The sequence below is a fragment of the Bos mutus genome, chromosome X (genome assembly GCF_027580195.1).
Source record: "Bos mutus isolate GX-2022 chromosome X, NWIPB_WYAK_1.1, whole genome shotgun sequence".
NCBI lineage: Eukaryota > Metazoa > Chordata > Mammalia > Artiodactyla > Bovidae > Bos > Bos mutus.
The window spans coordinates 125,940,189-125,958,853 of NC_091646.1; the positions used below are offsets into that span (position 1 = coordinate 125,940,189).

At 35.8% G+C, this 18,665-nt stretch overlaps 1 protein-coding gene across 9 annotated transcripts in view; it reads left to right on the plus strand.

Annotated features, from left to right (window-relative positions):
• Nucleotides 1–15,784, plus strand: part of LOC138986345 (lysine-specific demethylase 6A-like) — a 189,082-nt gene extending 173,298 nt beyond the window's left edge. For 3 of the 9 annotated variants that reach the window (XM_070365611.1, XM_070365615.1, XM_070365618.1), the window contains 3 exons: nucleotides 658–784; nucleotides 9,304–9,474; nucleotides 10,483–15,782. In XM_070365611.1, coding sequence (XP_070221712.1) covers nucleotides 658–784; nucleotides 9,304–9,474; nucleotides 10,483–10,512 — 328 coding nt within the window. In that variant the 3' untranslated portion in view covers nucleotides 10,513–15,782. Of the gene's footprint in view, nucleotides 1–657; nucleotides 785–4,168; nucleotides 5,533–9,303; nucleotides 9,492–10,482 lie in introns of those variants that run through there. The other 6 variants (XM_070365610.1, XM_070365616.1, XM_070365614.1 and 3 more) reach the window with 4 other exon arrangements.
• The last annotated feature ends 2,881 nt before the right edge of the window (nucleotides 15,785–18,665 follow it).

Below are 18,665 nucleotides of genomic sequence, written 5' to 3' on the forward strand. Positions count from 1 at the left end.
GTTCAGTATATCAGAAAGCTCTAAATTAGTGATGATCAAAATAATATAATCAAACTAATACTTTTGGAGGTTATACTGTTCACATTGTGTGACATCACCTTGCTAAACTAGTTCTCTGCTTTTTAGAGTTAAATCATTCTTCCCAGATTACATCATCCACTTGTGTCTTCAGAGGAGAGCTTTGAGACACATTTGTGGATGCTGTAGGACACAATTTTGAGTAGTAATATCAAATTATGGAAAAACTAGCACAATTTGTGAAAATTCACTATATGAATATCAGAAGCATGAATGTATGGAAAATACACATTGCCAAAAAGTTTAATATAAATTAGATACCAAAAAGTTAAAGATACCATTAGATTACCTTCAAATTAAAATTTGAAACAATAATTTTAGTACTTTTTTCTTTAGTACTATAATTAAACTAACTGTAAAATATAACCCATAAATAATATTTTACAGTACCCAGAACTTTAAAGTCAGTCATATATAAATGATTGTTTTGACTATCTAAGAGTAAATATATACTTTATTACCTTATAATCAAAAGAATTCAGCCTCCAATTTAGACTTGGAAACACGATTCTTGAAGTTATTTGTTATTTGTGCTAAAAGTACTCAATATTCAGTTGTCACAATAATTCTCTACACTAGGTATTGTCTTATGAAAATTCTGAAGCAATGTCTGACATTGAGGGAAGCTCTTATTACAGCAGGAAAAGAGGTTATATGGCATGGACGGACAAATGATGAACCAGCACATTACTGTAGCATTTGTGAGGTAACTGTTCTTATTGACCGTTTTGTTGTGGTTTTTCTAGGGTTTGGTTTCTTTTGTCTTTTAATTATAAACTTATATATACTTTTCGTGCAATGCATTTTGTTGAAATTGAATATCATAGCTATTATATTAAATTTTCATTTGATGGTATAATAGTTTTTTTTAGCTCTTTATTTTGTATTGGAGCATGACTGATTAACAATGTTGTGATAGTTTCAGGTGGACAACAAGAGGACTCAGTTACACATACACATGTATCCATTCTCCCTTAAACTTCCCTCCCAATGGTATAATATTCTGTTAACTCTGTGTTTACTCAGAAGTATCTCCTAACAGTAGCAATTATGTAAGTAAGACTTTCTTTATCAGATGATTATAATCTCATATTTTGAAGTAGGAACTATTTATTATAAGTACACAGTTGCCAAATATCTATTTTGGTATATGTATATAATTTCATATATATACATATATATATTTACATGCCATGTACTAGTACGTCCTTTCTGCTTAATTTCATAAACATTTGTTAATTTTTTCTCTTGTGCCAAAGATTTAAAAGTAAACACATAAAAATGTGGTAAGCTGTTCTACATGAGATTATATTCTACTTAGAGGACACAAATTATAAACAACTAAATGTAATATGCCTGAAAACTATAATGCCTGTGGTCATATATACAGATTATTATTCAATGACTTAGGAAATAGTAAAGTTACAGGACAAAAATCAGTACACAGAAATTGCTTGGATTCCTCTGTACTCACAATGAAAAATCAGAAAGAGAAATTAGGGAATCAATCCCATTTACCTTTGCACAAAAAAAATAAAATATCTAGGAATAAACCTGTCTAAGGAGACAAAAAATTTATATACAGACGATTAAAGACACTGGTTAAAGACATTAAAGATGACATAAACAGATCGAGGGATATTCCATGCTTCTTGGTTGGAAGAATCAATATTGTGAAAATGACTGTAGTACCAAAAACAATCTACAGATTCAATGTAATCCCTATAAAATTACTAATGGCATTTTTCACAGAACTAGAACAAAAAATTTTCACAATTTGTATGGAAACATAAAAGATCCCTAATAGCCAGAGTAATCTTAAGAAGATTGAAGCTGGAGGAATGAACTTACCTGATTTCAGACTATACTACACAGCTACAGTCATCAAAACAATACGGTACAGGACAAAAAAGTACAGACCAATGGAATAAGATAGAAAGCCCAGAGATAAATCCACACACAAATGGACACCTTATATTTGACAAAGGAGACAAGACTATACAATGGGGAAAGATAGTCTTCAATAAGTAGTGCTGGAAGAACTGGACAACCACATGCAAAAAAAACGAAATTAGAACACTTTATAAGATCATACACAAAGATAAGCTCAAAATGAATTAAAAACCTAAATGTAAGACCAGAAACTATCAAACCTAAAAAAAAAACAGGCAAAACACTGTATGACATAAATCTAGCAAGATCCTTTGTGACGTAAACCCTAGAATAATGGACATAAAAACAAAAATAAATGGGACCTAATTAAACTTAAAAATGTTTGCACAGCAAAGGAAACTATAAACAATGTGAAAAGACAACCTTTAGAATGGGAGAAAATAAGAGCAAATTAAACAACTGACAGGATTAATTTTCAAAGTATACAAGCAGCTCGTACAGCTCAATACCAGGAAAACAAACAACCACCAGTCAAAAACTGGGAAACACGCATTTCTTTCGAGAAACCACACATTTCTCCAAGAAAACATACAAATGGCTCTTAGACACATGAAAAGATGCTCAACATCACACTTTATTAGAGAAATGCAAATCAAAACCGCAATGAGGTATCACCTCATACCAGAGAGATAGCCATAATCAAAAAATCCACAAACAGTGAGTTCTGGAAAGTGTGGAGACAAGGAATCCTACACTGCTGGAAGGAGTATAAATTGATAACAGCCAGTATCAAAGATGATATGGAAATTCCTTAAAAAGCTAGGAAAAAACCACCATATGACCCAGCAATCCCATTCCTAGGCATATATGCAGAGGAAACCCAAATTGAAAAAGACACATGTATCACAGTGTTCATTGCAGCACTGTTTACAATAGCCAAGACATGGAAGCAACCTAGTTGTCCATTGAGTGACAAATGGATTAGCTGTGGTATACAGTGGAATACTACTCAGCTATAAAAAGAATGCATTTAAATCAGTTATAATGAAGTGGTTGAACCTAGAGCCTATGATACAGAGTGAAGTAAGTCAAAAAGAAAACTATATTAACTCCTGTATTTGGAATTTAGAAGCATGGTACTTATGACTCTGTGCACAGAATCAGCAGTGGAGATGCAGAACTAGAGAACAGATTTATGGACAAGAGTGGAGGAGAAGAGGGATGGAGAGGGTGAGATGAATGGAGAGAATAGCATGGATGTATATACACTATACTACTAAGTCACTTCAGTCATGTCTGACTCTGTGCGACCCCATAGATGGCAGCCCACCAGGCTCCCCTATCCCTGGGATTCTCCAGGCAAGAACACTGGACTGGGTTGCCATTTCCTTCTCCAATGCATGAAAGTGAAAAGTGAAAGGAAAGTCACTCAGTCATGTCCGACTCTTCGCGACCCCATGGACTGCAGCCTACCAGGTTCCTCCATACATGGGATTTTCCAGGCAAGAGTACTGGAGTAGTGTGCCATTGCCTTCTCCGTGTATATACACTAACATATATAAATAGATAGTCAATGGGAATTTACTTTCTGACTCAGGGAACTCAAACTGGGGCTCTGTAATAACCTAGGGGGTGGGAAAGGGCCAGAGGTGGGAGGGAGATTCAAAAACAGAGGGAAATATGTACACCTGTGGTCAATTCATGTTGGTGTGTGACAGAAATTAAACCAATATTGTAAAGCAACATCAATCCATTAAAAAGAAAGAAATAGTTCTACAAAAAACTTAGGAAAAATTATTTTCTAGTATTGCTGTAGGGGCCCCTTCAAAGGTGAATTATTTTATTTCAGCAGGGAAAAAATGACTTGAATCAGAATAAAAACATCATTGTGTTTTATGGAGGACAAAACAAGTATTAGTTGATGCAGGAGTAATTTCAGTTTTGCATTGGTGAATGTTGCCATTTGATACTGGAATACATTCTTAAATAAATGTGGTTCTGTTATACACCATTTTAATGTGCATATCTTGTTTTATATTTTTTGCCAATGAATTACTGGCTATTTATATACATGTATTTTAGACTATGGAAATGATTTTAGACAAACAGCAAATTCAAGTGATTTTCTTATTCAAGTTCAAAATGGGTCATAAAATGGTGTACACAGTTCTCAACATCAGCAATGCATTTGGCCCAGGAACTGCCTATGAACATACAGTGCAATGGTGATTCAAGAAGTTTTACAGTGGAGACTAGAGCCCTGAAGATGAGGAGCACAGCCATTAGAATTTGACAGGAACCAACTGAGAATATCATCAACGCTGATTCTCTTAGAACTACCCAAGAAGTTGGCCAAGAACTCAGCTTCGTTCATTCTGTGGTCATTTGCCATTTGAAGCAAATTGAAAAGGTGAAAACCTGGGTAAGTGAGTGCTTCATGAGCTGACCACAAATCAAAAAAAATAGTCATTTTGAAGTGTTGTCATCTTTTATTCTATACAACAACACAAACTATTTCTCAATCAGATTGTTACGTCTGGTGAGAAGTGGATTTTATTCACTGTGACATTCAGCTCCATGGTTGGACTGAGAAGTCCAAAGCACATCCCAAAGGCAAACTTGCATGTATAAAAGGTCGTGGTCACTGTAGGTGTCTGTTGCTCATCTTATCCACTCAGGCTGTCTGAAACCCAACATAACCATTACATCAGAGAAGTATGCTCAACAAATCAATGAGATGCACTGAAAATTAGAATGCCTGCAGTCAACATTAGTCAACAGAAAAGGCCCGTTTATTCACAACAACGACGAGTGCTTCAAACGTTGAACAAATGGGGCTGCAGTTTGCCTCATCTGCCATATTCATCTGACCTCTCATCAACCAACTACCATTTCTTCAAGCATCTTGACAACCTCAGTCACCAGAAAATCCTTCCCAAGAATTCAATGAATGCTGAAGCACAGATTTTTATGCTACAGCAATAAACAAACTTATTACTTGTTGGCAAAAATGGATTGACTAAATTGGTCCTCATTTTGATTAATTAAGAGCCTAGTTGTAATGATTTAAAATTCAGGGTCCAAAGGCGTAGTTACTTTTGCACAAGTCTAATAGTACAGTAATAAAAAAAACTAGGTAGTTTAGTGTGGTTGGAAAATGTATTGCATATTTTGAAAAATCTGTAAGAAGTGGTATATAGCTATAAGCATCTTGAATTTAAAAAATCTGATGTTTATTCTGAGATAATTAAAAGTTATACAGCAAGGGACTCAAGCCAAGGTATGTGTTTCATTAGTTGGTAGTTGATAATTAAAATGAAGAAGGTAAAGAGACTAGTTTTAAGCATTTTTGTTTGTTGTTTGGGGTCTTGGGAGTGTGCATAGTACATAGGATGTGAGATGCTAGTTCCCATATATGTTTTGATCCCAAGCCCCCAACAGGGCAAGCTTGGGTCTTAATTACTGGACTGCTACTGATTAAGTCCAAAGAATGGTGTTTAAAAAAAGTACTAAGGGCTGAGATTCATTAGTAGTGTTAGGCATGTTAAAAAAGAGAGAGAAGCTTAAAAGTCTTTAGAAAGTAAAATCAATATGATAGTTGAAGAAACAGAGAATGATGACAAGCTGAAGAACTAAGATGTTTTAACTGGGGTTACTAAACTATGTTACTGCCTATTTAGAGTAAATGAAAACCTTATGAACAATGATCTTTTACTAGTGTGGTTCAAACATGACTTAAGGTGATAAGTTTCTAATCACTGAAGTCAAAAGTCAGAACTTGCCTAAGAAATTGAATATCCAAAGGAAATCTTGAAATTATATTTTAATTCTGAGATATGTTGATTAAATCTTTTGGCTGTTTAACATTGTATAACCTCATTGAAGTATTTTATAAGACCAAGCAGACTCTAGTTAGCGTTCATATCTCAGATAAATAATGATTTTTTCTGTATATGAAAACAAGTACTCTAGGTATTATCCATTTTCCAGGCTGAGACATTACAACTCAACATTCTTTTGTAAAAGAAGTACACTGTCTTTGGTATGGTACAGTTCATAAATACACCCTGTACTTATTTTCCTTAATGTAGTAGAATAATAAATAAATACCCTTTATTAGTCATCAGTGAGTTTCTTGCTCCTGAAAATAAAGTAATCACAATGGTAGCTGCAGTCCATAAAGGAATAAGGTTGGTTAGTCAAAACGTTTGTGGCCTCTTCATGGATCATAGCCTTCTCGTGGCAGAGAGGCTTGGGTCACTCAGTGAAGCTATGAGGCATGTGGAGCAGAGCTATCCAAGAGAGACAGGTTATAGTGAAGAGTTCTAACAAAACGTGGTCCAGTGGAGGAGAAAATACTCCCTCAGGTATTCTTCCTGTGAGAACTCTTGGACAGTATGAAAGGCCAAAAGATGTGACACCAGAAGATGAGCCCTCAGGTCAGACGGTGACCAGTATGCTACTGGGAAGAGTGGAGGACAATTACTAATAGCTCCAGAAGGAAAGAAGTAGCTGAGCCAAAGTGGAAATGACACCCAATTGTAATACTGTCTGGTGGTGAAAGTAAAAAACTGTAAAAAAAAATATTGCATAGGAACCTGGAATGTTTGGGGCATGATCAAGGAAAATTGGATATGGTCAAATAGGAGATGGCAAGAGTGAACACAGATGTTCTAGAAATCAGTGATCTAAAATGACGGGAATGGCTGGCCAAGAAGCAACAGTTAGAACCAGACATTTAACAACTAATTGGTTCAGAATTGGGAAAGGAGTACAACGAAGCTTTACATTGTCACCCTATTTACTTACATGCAGAGATCAGTTCAGTTCAGTTCAGTCGCTCAGTCATGTCCAACTCTTTGCGACCGCATGAATCGTAGCACTCCAGGCCTCCCTGTCCATCACCAACTCCCGAAGTTCACTCAGACTCAAAGTCCATCGAGTCAGTGATGCCATCCAGCCATCTCATCCTCTGTGTCCTCTTCTCCTGCCCCCAATCCCTCCCAGCATCAGAGTCTTTTCCAGTGAGTCATGAGGTGCAGGGTACATCATGCCAAATGCCAGGCTGGATGAATCACAAGCTGGAATCGAGAAATAGCAACCTCAGATATGGAGTTGATACCACTTTGATGGCAGAAAATGAAGAGGAGCTAAAGAGCCTCAAGAGTGAAAAAGGAGAGTGAAAAAGCTGACTTAAAACTCAACATTCAAATAACTTAGATCATGGCATCCTGATGGGATGGGAAAACAATGGAAACAGAGGCAAATTTTATTTTCTTTGCTCCAAAATCACTGCAGGTGGTGACTGCAGGCATGAAATTAAAAGATGCTTGCTCCTTGAAAGGAAATCTGTGACAGCCATAGCCCTAGAGTTAAAAAGCAGAAACATCACTTAGCTGACAAAGATGCATATAGGCAAAAATGTGTTTTTCCAGTAGTCATGTACAGATGTGACAGTTGGACCATATAGAAGGTTAAGCACCAAAGAATTGATACTCTCAAATTATGGGACTGGAGAAGACTCTTGAGATCTCCTTGAACTTCAAGAAGTTTAAACCAGTCAATCCTAAAGGAAATCAACCCTGAATATTCTTCAGAAAGACTGATGCTGATGTTGAACCTCCAGTAGTTTGTCCACCTGATGTGAAGAGCGAGCTCATTGGAAAAGAGCCGGCTCAAGTGAAATCTTTCCCTTGTGCTTGGAAAGATTGAAGGCGAAAGGAGAAGTAAGCACCAGAGAATTAGATGTTTAGTTAGCATCACCAACTATGATGTGTGAGCAGACTCCAGGAGATAGTGAAAGAGAGGGGAGCCTGGCATGCTGGGGTTCACTGGACCACAAAGTGTTGTGACTGTATTTGTGGAGGTCAGACAGATGTGTCTTTCTTCCCCTGCAGGGAAAGACAACTAAAACCAGAACATTATCAACAGACTGGTTCCAAATAGGAAAAGGAGTACATCAAGGCTGTATATTGTCACCCTGCTTATTTAATGTATATGCATAGTACATCATGAGAAATGCTGAGCTGGAGGAAGCACAATCTGGAATCAAGATTGCCCGGATAAATATCAATAACCTCAGATATGCAGATGATACCACACTTATGACAAAGTGAAGAAGAACTAAAGAGCTTTTTGATGAAAGTGAAAGAGGGGAGTGAAAAAGTTGGCTTAAAGCTCAACATTCAGAAAACTAAGATGATGGCATCCAGTCCCATCACTTCATGACAAATAGATAGGAAAACAGTGGAAACAGTGGTTGTCTCTATTATTCTGGGTTCCAAAATCACTGCAGATGGTGATTGCACCCATCAAATTAAAAGATGCTTACCCCTTGGAAGGAAAGTTATGACCTACCTAGTCAGCATATTAAAAAGCAGAGACATTACTTTGCTAACAAAGGTCCATCTAGTCAAGGCTGTGATTTTCCCAGTGGTCATGTGTGGATGTGAGAGTTGGACTCTAAAGAAAGCTGAGCACCGAAGAATTGATGCTTTTGGACTGTGGTGTTGGAAAAGACTCTTGAGAGTCCCTTGAACCGCAAGGAGATCCACCAGTTTACCCTAAAGGAAATCAGTCCTGGGTGTTCATTCTAAGGACTAATATTGAAGCTGAAACTCCAGTACTTTGGCCATCTGATGCGAAGAGCTGACTCATTTGAAAAGACCCTCATGCTGGAAAAATTGAGGGCAGGAGGAGAAAGGGACACCAGAGGATGAGATGGTTGGATGGCATCACCAACTCTATGGACATGGGTTTGGGTGGACTCTGGGAGTTGGAGATGGACAGGGAGGCCTGGCGTGCTGTGGTTCATGGGGTCACAAAGAGTCGGTCACAACGGACCAACTGAACTGAACTCATCAATATTTTGTACTGATAATTATGTACTGATAATTATGTGGAAAATATAACATGCTGATCCATGGTTATAATGATCATTTCATTAGGTTATTCTCAAAATACGTAACACCATCCTTGTCTTTGGATATCCTAGAAAATAAACCTGGCACCTCAAACACTACTGTGGGGCCTACGTGTTTTTTAAGGTTATTACTGTATTTTTTATTTATTCATTTATTCTTTTAGCCACTCAGCATGCAAGATCTTAGCTCCCCAATGAAAAATTAATCCCATGCCCCTTGCTGTGGAAGAGAAGAGTTTAACCACTGGCCCACCAGTGAATTCCCCCATGGAGCCTTTTATCAAAGCGTGGCATTTAATCCAAAATGATCATCCACATTTTCATGTAAAGTAGAATTCTATAGTTTTATAATAATGGTACAGATAATTTCAGCTATGTCTGATCAGTGCTTTTTCTCTTGTATAAAATAGGTGGAAGTTTTTGATCTTCTTTTTGTCACTAATGAAAGCAATTTTCAAAAGACATACATAGTACATTGCCAAGACTGTGCACGAAAAGCAAGTGGAAATCTGGACAATTTCGTGGTGCTAGAAGAATACAAAATGGAGGACCTGATTCAAGTATATGACCAGTTTACATTAGTAAGTGAATTCATTATGTGAGTACATATTTAGCATTTTTGTGAAGCATCAGTGTTTGTTTTCACTTCCTAATTTATAAGAATTAATGACATTCACATTTTCTGTTGGTTCAATAATAGCACATAAGAAAAATACTCTTTTTATACTTGGAAAACCTTTTATCTTTATCAAGTCATTTCATGTTCCTGTTATTCCTTTTCAGTTAGAGTGGCCTAATTAATAACATTAATTACATTAAAAACCTTTGTGTACTTTAGAATATTATCATAATATTATGCTACTTAATTGATAAAGCCAAATGTTGTTTACTTAATTCTGTAGGTATGATCCCCCATAAAATTGGTATGTTTTTAATACTCCTCTGTTGTTATATGTTAATTGTGTTTATTTAAAATGTATTTCTTGTTACAAGTACTAAACTCATGGACATTTTTGATACTGTTTTACTAAGGGTATATAAGATGCATGAAACCAAATTCACAAATTTGTATGCTCTGCACCTTTTCGTTTCAAAGACAAGTGCATTTTCTTCTGATTTGAAATGGCTTTGTGAATGGAAACATTTATTTGTAGCTTGTTAGTATTGTTTAAATGTCTTTTGTTTTAAATGTTGAAATTTAGTTTTGATATTTTCAATTGAATCGTGCATCAGATTGCTTAAAAAAGTTTTGAGAAATAGGTGCTCTTGCTGAGAAAAGTTCACAGACAATTCACTAGTGAAATTTTAATTGAATTTTTATGGTTTTTTTCCACAATTTTTTTTTTGTTTTAGTATGTCCTATAAATTCTTGTGATTAAATGATGAAGTAAGAAAAATGAGGGTAATAACTTACAGGTCTTAAGAAATACAGCCCTAAAGGTCACAATAGCAGGTTATTGAACTTCAAGGCTTCCTTTCTAACTCACTTTGTAAATACACTGTAGATTGGTTATAGTCATGAGATAGAGAACACTTTTGAGGAGTAATAATATACTGAAACAATTAACATACCTTACTTTTAATTTTAGGCTCCTTCAGTATCATCCTCCTCTTCTTGATACTGGTCCATGAATATTAAATGACACCTTTTCTCATCTTCAGAAAAGTTCTGCACCACTGGTTTTATAGCTGCTTAATAAGAGTGCTGACTGAAAGCTATGTCTATGCAACCTTCCAAGAATATTGTCAATCAACTGGATATAGGAGAGCATTTCTCTGCTCCAGGATAGATCCAGCTTTTCTTAATTATCATATGTTTTATGTTTATGTGACAAAACTGGCACTGCCCAGTAGACTACTGCTTTGAAGATGTCTTTTTTTTTTTTTTTTTAATGTTTCTGGACTTACAAATTAGCTTTCATCTGTATTTTATCCTTTCAGAACTTTCTCTGGGAAGATATACTGCCCTCATTGGTCATATTTTTGCTAAGATAGTTAAATTTAAATCTTTGCTTAAGTGTTTTAATGTGAAAAATTAGAGAAGAAAGGTTAGTTTTTCTTGTTGCTTTTTCTTTAAATCACTTTTAAGTTTTTCTGTATTGTTTTGTGCCCATAATGGTTCCAAATTGAAAGTTTTAAAAATGTTTAATAGCCTAATAGTGAAGTTGCAAAGATAATAGATTGCGCATAGACTAAGAAATAAACTTCAGTTTTGTGATTTTTGTTTCTAATCTTGATAGAGATTTACACTATTTATGAATACATATTTATTGCTTGAATATATTTGTGACTGGTATGTTATTTTTTCAAGATTTACCTGCCATTAAATATATGGAGTTCTGTAATTTTAAGCATTACTCCTTTTACATTTCATATGTGTAAATAAAACTTTAAAATTGTACAGAAATTTTACTAAAGTTGTTTCATGTTTAAAGCATTTTCCACTGTTTTAGTTTTATTAGAGTTTCTGTAAAAACCCAGATTTTGTTCCTTTTCAAATCTTATTATATGTATTTTTTATATGTACATATATGTCCACATACATGTATAACATGTACTTATAATACAGTATAGAATTATAAAAAGATAAATTTTTTAATTTTTCACCTCTAAGGTAGTTTCTGAGATGCCTTCTATAAAGCATTACTTACAAAAGTATGTGTATTTTTAAAGTCAGTGTCTTTTATTCTGGTTAGTGAGGTTGCAGTTATTACAATGATTGCCAATAAATAAGTGCTGGAAAAATGTATGGTATAAAATGAATAATGAAGTTACAATTTTAAAGGAAACATGTAAGTTTGATAAATTTTATTTATTGTGTGGAAGAGATTCATAACGATGGCCTCCACTCTAATAACAAATATATTATTAAGTGACATTTTCTGAAGTTAGGTGACCTAAAATTCCATGATTTTCTGCTTGTACAACATGGTTCAGTGAGGGGAGAGGGAGAATGTATTCAAATCTTTTATCATTAGTAAATTTTAACAAGCTCTGTGAAATATTTTATTTCATATAAACAAACTACTCTTAATCTTTAACCATTTTATAACAGTTCCTGGTTTTCTTCCTGTATCTTACTGAAGCATTTGGCCTTTATTCTCATTTTATCACATTTTCTAGATTTCCAGACAACTTTGGTAAAAGTTCTGTAAATGAAGATGAGAATATGTAGTCCTATCTGAGGAAATGCCTTGGTTTTGTTTTTGGTTTATTTTTTTCAAATAAGTATAGAAATAATTTAAAGATGGAAGTTGTATATATGTGACATTAAGGTAATAATTTTTCAACAACTGAAATGTTAACAGTAATCACTTTATATATATATATAGATATACATACAGATACACATATATATAATTTCAAAAGGAAATAACCCATTTTACTTAAGAAAAATAGTGTGACTCATTATTTTAAATGCTCCATTTTGTGATTCTCTTATAAATGTTTTTCTGCAAAGGTCTTTGGTGCTAAAAGTCAAGACAAATGTTTTTTCAAATAAAGATTAAAATTTAGTCATCAGGACACTTACGAAGATAGTATATTTATAATATATTTGTGCTCCATCCAAGTTTTCCTAACTTTTTATTCCTTACAAGGCATCTTATTGTTTCATCTCTTTTTGAGATGGTTTATTGCCAAGGTTCAATTTACTGAGTTTGCCTACACATAAAAAATGACTTGATTTTCTTTGGCTCATCTGTCAAGAATTATACTTCTCAGAATTTTAAACAGATACAAAAGTGAAATCACATGTACCAGCATCACTCACAAGTATTCATTTAGATTAAAACAGTCCTTCAATACTTATTTTCTTTCATGAATTTTGTACTATCCTTTTAAATTGGATTTTGGAACTTCTCTGGTATCTCAGTGGTTAAGAATCTACCTGCCAGAGAAGGAAATGGCAACCCACTCCAGTACTCTTGCCTGGAAAAATCCCATGGATGGAGGAGCCTGGTAGGCTACAGTCCATGGGATCGCAAAGAGTCGGACATGACTGAGCAACTTCACTTTGACAGAAAACAGCAAAATTCTGTAAAACAATTATCCTTCAATAAAAAAAAAAAAAAAAAAATACGACTGAACGACTTTCACTTCACTTCACTTCAATAAAAAAAAATAATAAAATAAAAATTAAAAAAAATAATCTACCTGCCAGTGCAGGGGACACAGGTTTAATCCTGGTGCAGTGGGATCCCACATGCCTCAGTGCAAGTAAGGCCGTGTGCCACAACTAATGAGTCTATGCTCTAGAGCCCAAATATTGCTGCTGAAGCCTGTTTACTCTAAAGCTCATGCTCCACAAGGGAATCCACTGCAGTGAGAAGCCTGAACACTGCAACTGGAGAATAGATCTGACTCACCACAACTAGAAGCAGCAGTCAAAGCAACAAAGACACAGCACAGCCTAAAATAATTTTTTTTTTTTAAATTTGGAGGTTGTTTTTGTTTTACTGCAGGAGGTAGGATACCTATGTATAATCTCTACCCAGGTACGTTTTTCCTTTTTTTTATTCAGTAAAAAGTTGACATACAAAATTAAGTAAGTTTCAAGTGTTTAACATAGAATTTACGATTTTAAAGGTAATATTCCATTTATAGCTACTGTAAATATTGACTATGCCTTTTAGTTGTAAGAACTCTATGTTTTTTGTGTGTTAATCCCTTATAATGTGCAAATATTTTCTCCCACTTATTAGGTTGTCTTGTCATTTTGTTGATGGTTATCTTTGTTTTATAAATGTGTTTCTTTTAAATTAGGTTATATAATGGCTTTTTGCTTTTATTTCTTTTAGTCAGGAGACAAATCCAAAATATTGTGTGATTTATGTCAAGATAAATGTTTCACCTATGTTTTCTTCTAGGAGTTTTACAGTTTCCAGCTTGTTCTATGGTCTAGCATGTGATGTAATCTGGAGAATGTTCCCTGTGCAATTAAAAAGAAAGAGTATATAAGTAGGTAAAGAGTCTCCTGCATTACAGGAGACTAAGGAGATGCAGGTTCAGTCCATGGTTTGGGAAGATCCATCCCATTTAGGAGGAAAATGGAACTCACTCTAGTATTCTTTCCTGAAAATTCCCAAGGACAGAGGAGCCTGGCAATCTACAGTCCGAGGATCAAAAAGCATCTGACACAACTGAGCGACTGTGCATATATGATATATATATGTGTGTGTGTAAGTCCACATGGCTTAATGTGTTACATAAGGGCAGTGTTTCCTTACTAATTTCCTTTCTGGATATAGTGTCCACTAATGTAGGTGCAGCGTTAAAATCTGCTATTCTTACAGTGTTACTGTTATTTCCCCTTTCGGGTCTGTTAGTATTTGCTTTATATATTAAGGTGCTCCTATGTATGTTCATATATATGCATGAGAATATGTTTGTTGTTTCTTGGATTAATCCCTTGATCATGTATGATATAATGAATATCCTCATTTTTGTCATATAACAATCTGTGTTTTAAAATCTACTTTGTCTTATATAAGTATTCTGACCCTAGCTTTCCTTTGGTTTCTATTTGTGTAGAATACCATTTCTATCCCCTCAGTTTTCCACATATAGATGTCTTTAAATTTGAAATCAGTCTGTTGTAGGCAGTCTGTATGATAGGCCCTATTTTCATGTCACTTCAGCTATACCTCTCTTTTATATGGAGGATTTGCCCCATTTACATTTTAAGTAATCAGTTCCAGTTCCAGTAATCAGTGCCAGGCCTCCCTGTCCATCACCAACTCCCGGAGGCCATCCAAACCTATAGCATTGTGTCAGTGATACCATCCAACCATCTCATCCTCTGTCATCCTCTTCTCCTGCCCTCAATCTTTCCCAGCATCAGGGTCTTTTCAAATGAGTCAGCTGTTCGCATCAGGTGGCCCAAGTATTAATAGTTTCAGCTTCAACATCACTCCTTCCAATGAACACTCAGGACTGGTCTCCTATAGGATCTCCTTGCAGTCCAAGGGACTCTCAAGAGTCTTCTCCAACACCACAGTTCAAAACCATCAATTCTTTGGTGCTCAACTTTATAGTCCAACTTTCACATCCAACAAGACTACTGGAAAAACCATAGCCTTGACGAGACGGACCTTGGTTAGAAAAGTAATGTCTCTGCTTTTTAATATCCTGTCTAGATTGGTCATAACTTTCCCTCCAAGGAGCAAGCATCTTTTAAATCATGGCTACAGTGACCATCCACAGTGATTTTGGAAGCCAGAAAAATAAAGTTGGCCACTGTTTCCATGTTGCCCATCTATTTGACAGGAAGTGATGGGACTGGATGCCATGATCTTAGTTTTCTGAATGTTGAGCTTTAAGCCAACTTTTTCACTCTCCTCTTTCACTTTCATCAAGAGGCTCTTAAGTTCTTCTTCAATTTCTGCCATAAAGGTGATGTCATCTTCATATCTGAGCTTATTGATATTTCTCTGGACAATCTTGATTCTATCTTGTACTTCAGCCCAGCATTTCTGATGATGTACTCTAGATATGGGTGACAATATACAGCCTTGATGTACTCCTTTTCCTATTGAGAACCAATCTGTTGTTCCATATCCAGTTCTAACTGTTGCTTCCTGACTTACATACAGGTTTCTCAAGAGGCAGGTCAGGTGGTCCAGTATTCCCATCTCTTGAAGAATTTTCCACAGTTTATTGTGATCCACACAGTCAAAGTCTTTGACATAGTCAATAAAGCAGGAATAGATGTCTTTCTGGAACTCTTCTTGCTTTTATGATGATCCAGGGGATGTTGGCAATTTGATCTCTGGTTCCTCTGCCTTTTCTAAAACCAGCTTGAACATCTGGAAGTTCACGGTTCACGTACTGCTGAAGCCTGGCTTGGAGGATTTTGAGCATCACTTTACTAGTGTGTGAAATGAGTGCAATTGTGCGGTAGTTTGAGCATTCTTTGGCATTGGCTTTTTTGGGGATTGGAATGAAAACTGACCATTTCCAGTCCTGTGGCCACTGCTGAGTTTTCCAAATTTGCTGGCATATTGAGTGCACTTTCACAGCATCATCTTTTAGGATTTGATATAGCTCAACTGGAATTCCATCACCTCCACTAGCTTTTTTCGTAGTGATGCTTTCTAAGGCCCACTTGACTTCACATTGGATGTCCGGCTCTAGATGAGTGTGAGTGATCACACCTTCATGATTATCTGGGTCGTGAAGATCTTTTTTATACAGTTCTTCTATGTATTTTTGCCACCTCGTAATATCTTCTGCTTCGTCGGGTCCATACATTTCTGTCCTTTATTGAGCCCATCTTTGCATGACAGATTCCCTTGGTATCTCTAATTTTCTTGAAGAGGTCACTAGTCTTTCCAATTCTATTGTTATCCTCTATTTCTTTGCATTGATCTCTGAGGAAGGCTTTCTTATCTCTTCTTGCTGTTCTTTGGAACTCTGCATTCATATGGGTTTATCTTTCCTTTTCCTCTTTGCTTTTTGCTTCCCTACTTTTCTTTGTAAGACATCTTCAGACAGCCATTTTGCTTTCCTGCGTTTCTCTTTCTTGGGGATGGCCTTGATCCCTGTCTCTTGTACTGTGTCACAAACCTCCATCCATAGGTCATCAGGCACTCTGTCTATCAGATCTAGGCCCTTAAATCTATTTCTCACTTCCACTGTATAGTCATAAGGGATTTGATTTAGGTCATACCTGAATGTTCTAGTGGTTTTCCCCACTTTCTTCAATTTCAGTCTGAATTTGGCAATAAGGAGTTCACGATCTGAGCCACAGTCATTTCCTGGTCTTGTTTTTGCTGACTGTATAGACCTCCATCTTTGGCTGAAAAGAATATAATCAATCTGATTTCAGTGTTGACCATCTGGTGGTGTCCATGTGTAGAGTCTTCGGTCAGCTGTGTGTTATAATCCCACTGATCCCTGGTGCTCTAGTCTGTTCATCCTTGTTCAGCTTCGGATTATCATCGGAATCTACCTTTGTTCATTGAATTTTTCTTATCTCTTACAGTTTGTTACTGAGCCAATATGTTTCTTCTTTTGATTGTTTTTCAATTCTATAATTTTCATTTAGCCTTTTTGTTGTGAAAATGTTCTGTTATTTGAAAAGATTTGTAAGTGCTTTTGAAATACTTACATGGTAGCTTACTTAAATTCTGGTACTTCAAGCATTTAATTCATCTTGGTATTAATATCCATTGACTAAAATTTCATCCATTTTCTGATATATTAGCATATTTGTAAGAGATGATTTTTCTATTACATACTAGAATTGGGATATTGTATTATGAGATTCTACTACTACTACTACTACTAAGTCACTTCAGTCGTGTCCAACTCTGTGCGACCCCATAGACGGCAGCCCACCAGGCTCCGCCGTCCCTGGGATTCTCCAGGCAAGAATACTGGGGTAGGTTGCCATTTCCCTCTCCAGTGCATGAAAGTGAAAACTGAAAGTGAAGTCGCTCAGTTGTGTCTGACTCTTAGCGACCCCACGGACTGCAGCCTACCAGGCTCTTCCGCCCAGGGGGTTTTCCAGGCAAGAAAACTGGAGTCGGGTGCCATTGCCTTCTCAATCTCATTTTTTAGACCGTCAACCTATTGAGCTTAAGCCTGAGTTTTCTCTTGGTCTTTAAAGTTTACCCATCTCTACCTCTATCATTTTTGATAATTATTTTTGCCTTATAGTATGCCTTTCTTTCGTTGTTTGTTTAAATGTTTCCTTATTTCTGGCATCATAATATGTTCCAGTTTCATCTTATATTTTCCTTACAAACATTCTCCTACTCCTGATCAGACATTTTTTCAGTGAATTCTGTAATCTTCTTTACAGAATTATATTTAGAACCAGTATTTTGGCTCAAGTGTCTTCATTTCTCCTAGGGTGTTATTTCTTTTAGACCCTCTTCAGTAAATAGGTGCCCCCACACACACCAAAAAAAAACCTGGTTTAAGTTATCTGTGACTTATTTTTTTCCAGTCTGGTATCTATATAAACTAGTTTCAAATTGTATCCTATATTAGAAGTATAACTGAGTCATCTTTGTTCACAGTTCTTTTTAACTTAAGCTTTACAGTATTTAAACTATTTACCAAGGTTAATTAGGATATTTCTTTCCCCTTCCTGCCAACCTCCATCCACTCAGTGGGCTTGTTATTCATTTAAGTTCTTGTGTAATTATTTGTCTTCTGTTTGGGGCTCCTCTTAACAGCATAGTGTACTGTAATTTTACAGTAGGGATATGTGATATATAGGAAACATACTGCTAAGAATCATTGCATGACAGCATCAGAAAAGTATCACTCTATTCATTAATTTTTCCACTTTTCTTCTTCTCAGCTGTTCCCTGAAATAAGCCGATCCCTTCAGTCTCTAGTGTATTCTTGCTACATTTTTCTTTGCACGATTGAGCAGACAGATGTACTTTATTTCATCTTCTTCCTTATATGTAATGTAGCCTTGTTCATGTAACACTATATAAAGTGTACAATGGAAATCACTCCAAGTCAGCTACTTGAGGGTTTTATTATTTTTTAAAAATGACATTACTCCATTGTGTGGAAGTACTTTTTTTGTTTTTCTTTTTTTTGGCTGCACTAGGTCTAGGTTGTGGCGTGCAGGTTCTTACGCACACAGGATCTAAATCATGCAACAATGAATGAACTTGTTGGGGGCAGGATCTGCAATGGGAGTATGGAGTCTTAGCCACTGGTGAAGCAAGCATGTCCCAAGACTAGGTTTTAGACTATTTTAAATTTGTGTTTGTATAAAGTATCCCTGGAAACTTCCAATTTGGTG